The sequence below is a fragment of the Salvelinus sp. IW2-2015 genome, linkage group LG8 (genome assembly GCF_002910315.2).
Source record: "Salvelinus sp. IW2-2015 linkage group LG8, ASM291031v2, whole genome shotgun sequence".
In the NCBI taxonomy this organism is placed as follows: domain Eukaryota; kingdom Metazoa; phylum Chordata; class Actinopteri; order Salmoniformes; family Salmonidae; genus Salvelinus; species Salvelinus sp. IW2-2015.
In genome coordinates, this window is record NC_036848.1 from 36,929,204 (window position 1) to 36,937,735 (window position 8,532).

Consider the following 8,532-nt stretch of genomic DNA (forward strand, 5'->3'; position numbering starts at 1 on the left):
GAGTGCAGTGGGAAGGGAGAAGTTGTGCAGCGGCTGGGCTGTCGTCTGTAATGTGGCAGCCAGGAACGGTGTATCCTCTTCTTTCCCCCACCACGAGAGAGAGGAGAGAGAGAGAGGGAGAGAGGAGAGAGTGAGAGGAGGAGGAGAGAGAGAGAGTAGACGTAGAGAGAGGAGAGAGTGACGGAGAGAGAGAGGAGAGTGAGGAGAGAGAGAGAGAAGATGAGAGAGAGAGAGAGAGAGAGAGTTGAGAGAGAGAGAGGAGAGAGTGAGAGACGAGAGAAGGTGAGATAGAGGAGAGAGTCGAGAGAGAGGAGAGAGAGAGGGAAACACAAAGGCAAAGGGGAAACAGAGAAAATGTGAGAGTGTGAGAGAGAGAGAGAGAGAGAGAGCGAGAGAGAGAGAGAGAGAGAGAATGTAGCTCTGAGTGGTCTCTACATAGCTCAGCTCAGGGAATGAATGTGTCACTGTAACAGATGGCCTCTAACTCTCCCAGGCTCACAGCCCAAAGAGATAAACGCTTTACTCAGACCTGCTCTGTGTGGGTCATGTCCCAGAAGATGGCTTTCCCTCTCTCTGTGTTTGTCTTCAAGAACTGGTACTAAAGTAGGATTTGGCCATTTTCTGTCCTAGCTAACAGCATCCCTTGCCTGTTGATTTATTGATGGCACAGCCTCTCGTGCTGTATCACTTTATCAGGTATTAATATATAATGTCCTACTGCTGCACACCTTTTACTAATAATTATGATACGGTGTAAAAATAAATATACATACATGATGATAATGTAGAGAGTAATTGTATTGTAGCCCATTTAATTATTATGTTCACCTTCAGGGGGTGAAACAAGACTATTTAACATGTTTTACCCCTAAACTATGATGTCAGCGACGCACTGAACAGAAATGGCTAGGACAAGAGTGTCAACTCCTCCCCCTGTCATCAATACTGATCAGTCACACACACGCACATGTACACGTGCACACACAGACACACAGACACACGCACACACCGCGGCAGCCAGCTCTATCTAGGTCAGTGCTAACAGAGATGGATCTAACGGAGGTTTTCTATCCCTCTTCTTCTCCCTCCTTTATATTCCCCTGATGTAGGAATGCAGTTAATAACACTCGGCCATTAGTGAGATGGAAGGAGAGAGAGAGAGAGAGAGAGAGGTTGAGAGAGAGAATGAAAAAAAATGATTGTAAGATGAGATGGACAGGACGTGAGGGGCGGGGCGGGGTATGGTGGCGATAGAGAGATTGAAAGTGAGTGAGGGGCGGGCTGAAGGCAGGAAAGGTGGAGGGAGGAGGGTGAGAAAGAGAGAGCGAGAAATAGAAGTGAGAGAAATGGCTGGATTCGATCTGTATCGCAGAAGTATAGCGGAAGATCCGCGTAAAAATGTAGAGGTCATTTCCGATTGAGCCCCCACGTGCAGCGTTTACCGTGAATGCAGTCTCCGCGAACACGGGGAAGTTGCCTTTTAAATTTCATTCGAGCTCTAACGTGAATCCGCCCAAAGTGTAGACACTTCCTCTTTGATAAGACCTGTGCCAGTTAGTGATTGAAACGTCCTCCTCTACAGATTAATTTTGTCAGGAGGTTCTCAGGATGTGGGTGGGGGATAAATGCTTCATGCCACCGGCTAGGTGTTAGTAGCAGAGTTAAGTGTAGCGCTAGAGGAATTTAAATATTTAATCACTTTCATGAACTAAGGTGTAGGTGTAACCCCACCAATGCTCGCACCAATACACCTCTTAGCCTAACATAACCAGACCGTTGTGCTTAGCATCACTTACCTAGCCTAGATTAGTCCAGCCTAACTAGCTAATCAATACGTATCCCTGCAGTGGTCTGATGCTGTTAGGTGAATGAGCCTGTAGCAGTAGAAGGTCCTTGTATTATAAGTAGTGCTAGTGGGTTTTATGAAAGTGTGTGAGGGTATGAATGTTTCATGGTTGGAGGTGTAAGAATTAGTGCTTCTAAAGTGAGCTGGCACATTGCCTTTGAGCTCTGCTTCGGATGTGTTAGATAACGACAAGCGATCCACTGAATGTAACTCGTTAAACAAAAGGTGTGTGTGTGCATTGTGTACTTGCGTGTGTAACCTATGTATCTGTGCGTGTTAGCAGGTGTGTGTGTGTGTTAGCAGGTGTGTGCGTGTGTGTCCTACAGCCCAAGCTAACAGTGAAGGAGGCTGGTTAACATGTGGTGTACCAGCAGTCGGACAGATGTACTGCTACCCAGGTGGTAGATCAAGCCAACCAGAAAACTGGGGATTATTGGACAGTCAAAGACATGCATGTGCCAGTGGTAGAATATTACATGATTAGTGTCGGGTAGGAAGAAAGAGGTGATGTGGTGGTCCTTTAAAACAGCACTCTTCAATTGCTGATTCCTGGGTCTTGGCTAATGTAACTGCCACTTAGCTGAACACCATATTTGATGCTACAAGGTACTTAAAGCGGCAATCAGCAGTTGAAACAAAGCCTTGTCTCCAGGAAAAATGTAACCACTCTCAAATGTATATACAGAGCTATGGATGCGAGTACTGACCATCCATGATATCAAAAGTATAGTTTTAATTTACTTTGTTTACAAACATTGGAGTGAAACAAGTGTATATTTTGGATTCTGATGGGGTACGACAGGGGAACTAAGCTCAGGAGGCATTTATAAGTTCTTTTATTCAAGAATCAATGGGTACATATCGTTAATTTTTAAGTCCAAAAATGGATGTAGCCACTGCAGATTGCCCCTTTAAAGGATTTAGCCTCGACTTTACCAGACTATGATACAGGGGTAATAGTTGTGTTTGAATTAGACTTGGACTTGGACTTTCCCATGGAGGATTGAAGGGGGGAAATGTGCTGTCTACTGTATTGCTGAAACGCTGAAATCTCATTGGTCTTTTTCTTATATGCTCATATTCTCATTTGCCCATCATCACTCTCTCGCCCTGTTAACCCCGCCTTCCACTCACTGCTGTCCAATCGCCTGCCTTCGCCATTCCAGTCTCCATTCCAATTGGTCCATCCTGCTCAAGTCAGACTCAGAAAGAAGTGTGTGTCAGTCTACCATGTGTACCGGCACAACTCGTGTGTGTCTTTGTGTGTCTTTGTATGTGTGTGAGTGAGTGTGTGTTTGTATTCGTGCATTTTTGCGTGTTTGTGTGCGTGTATGAATTACCATGCCCTGTCATTGTGAATGATGTCATGTTATTATTTCTCTTTCTTCTGGGCTCCTCAAACTGCTCTGTTGCTCCTCAACTTCTCTTTTCAGTTCCGTTTTTCTTTCTTCTTTTTGTCATTGGTGCTGAATAGGGGAGCAGTGCATTTTGGGAAATCCAGCAGAATCTTTTCTGATTTACTTGTTTATTTTGTATCTAACTTTATGACTCAATGTTTGCTGGCTCTAAAATTAAAATCATTAATAGATCATTGGATTCAATGTAGTTTCACTTGAAGTTAACCCCTTCCCCTTGACATGAGCTTGTGCTGTAATCTACCAGCACTACCTGTTGACCCAGCACACATTGACTCTTAATATGAARCAATCCATTGACCATAAAGGGCAGGCGTGTAAAATCAGTCACAAATCTGTTTTACCGCCACATCATCTTGACCTTTGACCTGAAACAGGAAATGATCCTGGCCGTAACATTGTGACTGATCTTACTGCCTCTGGCCTGTTCTTCCTTTCACAGACATTGTTTTACCATCCAAAGCTCAAAGACTATCCTCCTTTTCTCAAGCCCCCCTTCAATCATCTTTCTACCACAAGCCCCAGGTTCACCTGACCAATCATCAAAAGCATCACATGTGCATCGTAGAGATTTAAACCACATTTGAACAACTTTCACATCCCAATAMTACCAAGGTTACTCTAGAACAATCCATGATATGGTACCATCTACAGCTTGGTTAAAAATCAACATAGCACTCTATAGGTCCTTTATAGGTCCACAGTATCCATCACATAGCTCCACTGTGTTATGAACCCACACACACACATCCAATCAATCCAAACCTCCTTCAAGTCTATACACTGCATGTGCAAACCAACTCAACCAAAGCTATTTCATGTTCAAACCCATACACACACATTCAACCCAACCAAAGCTCCTTCAAGTTCAAACCCATACACACACATTCAACCCAACCAAAAAGCTCCTTCAAGTTCAAACACCATACACACACATTCAACCCAACCAAAGCTCCTTCAGTTCAAACCCATACACACACATTCAACCCAACCAAAGCTCCTTCAAGTTCAAACCCATACACACACATTCAACCCAACCAATGCTCTGTCAAGTTCAAATCCATATACGCACATTCAACCCAACCAAAGCTCCTTCAAGTTCAAACCCATGCACACATATTCAACCCAACAAGCTCAAAGCCATCTTCATCACAATGCAAAGCTATTCACCATACACTATACATACATTCACTCCAATCCAATCAAAGCCCACTCACACTGTGACAGTAAACCCATCGTGCTGTGCTGTGGTGTATCCACTCCCTCGCCACATGACCAGGGACTTCAGTGTGTCTGATTTTCCCAACCCGAGCCTCGTCTTCCTGAAGTTACTGAGTGTGGCTCAGTCCAAAAATAACTCCTAGTTCCTCACCCTAACCTTTATACCCTCACTTTGTAGACTTCAAAGAATCAGGTGGGTATAGGTCATGTGGGGCAAGGGGTTAAGAGGTTGTTTTTGGACCAGGTTTTAGTATTGCTTTGGTGTTCTTTGCTAACTAACTTCTCCTTTCTTTTTCAGTCAGATGATCTTTGACGCTTCACCAGTGCGTTCAGCCAAAGGGGTCTTAGATCTCCAAGAGTAACATATCATCATGTGTCATATGTATGATGTTTCCTGAACCACATCATTCCCTCTTGAAGGGCTAAATACTCACACGGGGCACCACATGTTGGTACTCAATCATCCTCACACGGGGCACCAACATGTAGGGTACTCAATAATACTCACACGGTGCACCAACTGTTCGGTACTCAATAATCCTCACACAGGGCACCAACATGTAGGGTACTCAATAATCCTCACAGGGGGCACCAACATGTAGGATACTCAATAATCTTCACACAGGGCACCAACATGGACATTCTGTCTAACATGCTGCATGGTAGTCATTCAGCAGATCCTCTTATCCCAATTAGTGGACTACATAGGTCTAAGGCCCCTTAGGTTGATTGATGGGATGTGGGTCTGGTTGATGTTTATGTTATGTTTGTGAATGTAATGTTTCTGTTTGTGTGAGCGAGAGAGAGAGAGAGAGAGAGAGAGAGAGAGGAGAAAAAGAGACAGAGAAAGATGACTGTGCTGAAGTGTATTCACACCTCACTTCTTCGCTATCATCTTGTCAAAGTTATCTTTTTCCCACAAGAGTAGACCTGAATATGCCCTCATATGCCCCACTGAGCACACAAACACACACAAGCACACTGTGCACATACAAACATACACTCACACACTTTTAAAAGTCTTTAAAGCTGATTTGGCAAAAGCTAATATGGTTGACTCATTGGTTTGGCATGATATCACAGTGTCAGTCTGTTCCAGTGAGTCTAAAGGCAGATCCATTCTCTGAGTGCTGCTCAGCTCTTTCTTCCTCTGGAAAGAGCGAGTGGGAGTGAGAGTTTGGGAGTAGTGGAGGTATAATTTGGCCCTCTCTACTCTCACCTCTCCTACCTCCCTGAGCGAGAGCTGGGCCTGAGCCATGGGGGAAAAGGTTCTACTCTCTTGTTTTCCCTCTCTCGCTCTCTTATTATTCCTCTCCCTTTCTCAGTGCAGTACTTACACAGGGAAAGGTCCATCTCTCTCATTCTCTCTCTCCTTCTCCCTCTCTTGATGTAGCGTTTTTAACCTATGAGAGTTTTGCACMTAAAAACTGCTTTAGATTGCTTTAAAAAAAACTCAGTCAGCCACTGAAATGTCTAGTACATTATTTGGACAGTCCTGTCAAGATACAGCAATGGATGCTCAATACACTATACTAACAGTTTCATTTATCGAGCCTCTAGTGAGGCCCATTAAAATAAAGTGTTAGGCCCTGCAGCAGAACTGCAGAAGCTAAGCATTTTCCCAGGAAGTTTCACTGCCACAACATTTGCGCCATTGGGTTTACTGCCTATAATACATGCACTGCTATAATGTATAATGGGTCTGCATTTTGTACAATAAATGTACGATAAAGCAATAGGCCAGGTAGACACCGAACGAGAGAGAGACTCACACTCAAGTAGATTTATGATGAAGAGGACAGAGGAGAAGAGGTGACAATGGACCATACAGTGAATACACGAACACACACACACACAAACACACATACACAGGTACCCCATCAGGAGATGTAGACAGCTGCTGCAGCAGCCACCTGGGCTAATTGGCAAGAGGGAGAGTTGAACAGCACCTGGGGGAATCACGTGTGTGTTTCCATTCTGGCCTGTCGCTGACTCCTCCTCTACTTCATATGTCCTCTCTCTCTCTTTCACTGARGAAAGAGGGATGAGGACAGAGACTGATAGAGAGACTCTCTCCTCCCCCATACTCCTCTTTCCTCTGTCCTTTATGGATGGATGGATAAAGAGAGGACAGATGAGAGAAACAGGTGTGAAACTGTAAGTGATATACTGAACTGTAAAATCAACTGTCCTTTGTGTTGTGTACAGTATTGTGTACAGTATGTCCCACTGGGCACACACTGGTTGAATCAACGTTGTTTCTAGGGCCGGGACGATACCAGTATTGCGATACTTGTTAGCGTCTTGGCATGGAAACAAAACTCAAAGCAGATTTAACTTCTTTAGGTAAACGGCCCTAATGTTGGAGGCAAACATCGTTATGTTGTCAACCAGAGTCACATTTATTTATTTTCCAAGCTATAGCGCACAATATTTTACATACAGATGTTTTTTAAAGGACCAAAGAGTTTGGTATGCTTCGTGTTTGAATTTTTGCCATGGAAAAAGTATTGCAATACTGGTATCGTCCCGGCTCTAATTTGTTTCCATGTCATTTCAATGAAATGACATTGAACCAGTGTGAAATAGACTTTGAATTGACATCTGTGCCCAGTAGGGTCTTTATGAGAGAGAAGGAGAGGAAGAGAAAGAGGTAGAGAAAAGATACAGCAAGAGTGAAAACGCGAGAAAAAGCTGCATTGAAAGAGACAGCATAAATTAACCATTCACTACTCGCTCCCTACAGCCTCACAATGCACCAAAATAACCTCCCTCCTCCACAGCTACAGTCTCTTACACACACACACACACACACACACACACACACACACACACACACACACACACACACACACACACACACACACACACACACACACACTCACACACACACACACACACACACACACACACACACACACACACACACACACACACACACACACCACTTTGGGCGGTGGCGATGCTGTTTATTTCCGTTCATGCTCTCTCAGCGGAGACTACATTTGAATAATTGTTGATCAGAGGAGAGCATCTCTGATTTGATTAGTCATGACTGGCAGCCACAGGGGACCTGGGCCCAGGAACACTGTGCTTCTCTCGCTTTCTCTTCCTCGTTTTCACTCATTCTCTCTTTCCGAGATCTCTTGTACCTCTTTCCTCTCCTTTCGTCTCCTTGTATACCTCTCTTTCCATGTACCTTTTGCTACTCTCTTCTCTCTCACTCCATCTGTCTTTCATTTGCGTCTCTTGATCTGCCTCTATCTTCTGTAATTATGTGATATATGTCAGTATGGGTGTGTATGTTTTTCTTTAACTAACACTGTTATATCTCTTGAGACCTGCGGGCTGGCATCCACCTCTCGAAACCTTTCACCCACAATGTCCAGTACACTACTCCCTATCTCACTCTATGACCCCCCCACCCCACCTACCTCCCCCCCCTCCCCTCTCTTACTCCCCCCTTCCAACAGAAGCTCAGAGTAAGCCTTACTACTCGGATTACTCCCCCACTCGTCTCCTCATCCACAAGATGTGCACCTCCCAGTATCTGGACCTCTTCATTACCATTGTCATCGCACTCAATGTCATCACCATGGCGATGGAACACTATCAGCAGCCAAAGGTAGGACCTGAGCAATGATGGGGTTTGTAGTTTTAAGGTAGTGGATTTGAAGTCTGTTAGTTATCACCATGGCCCCTCAGAAAGCACAGACAAAGATTCCCATGACAGCCTAGTTTGTATTCATTCCACACAGTCCAACATCATTACTCTGGGATTTGTAGTTTGTTTGCCTGCACAAACAGATTTGAGAAAAGTTATTTCAATTCTTCAGGGGATTTTCTCCACATTACATAAAGTAATAGAAACAATTCATGAACTAAACTCCCACGTAAATTATGTCTCAATGAATTGTCATTGTTTATTATCAGCCGAAAGGTGATTCGTGATGAAAACAGCTTGAGTTTTCCGATGAAATTACCATGTGTCCGGAAAGGTTATGCATGAGATATAGATATAGAGAATAGAGAAATAGAGAAATGGAGAGA

The 8,532-nt window shown here is 44.1% G+C and overlaps 1 protein-coding gene across 1 annotated transcript in view; it reads left to right on the forward strand.

Annotated features, from left to right (window-relative positions):
* cacna1g (calcium channel, voltage-dependent, T type, alpha 1G subunit) overlaps positions 1-8,532 on the forward strand; it is a 207,000-nt gene that overhangs the window by 167,357 nt on the left and 31,111 nt on the right. Inside the window, 2 exon segments of the mRNA XM_070445033.1 lie at positions 7,956-8,107; positions 8,416-8,429. Of these exon segments, the coding sequence (XP_070301134.1) occupies positions 7,956-8,107; positions 8,416-8,429 (166 nt within the window).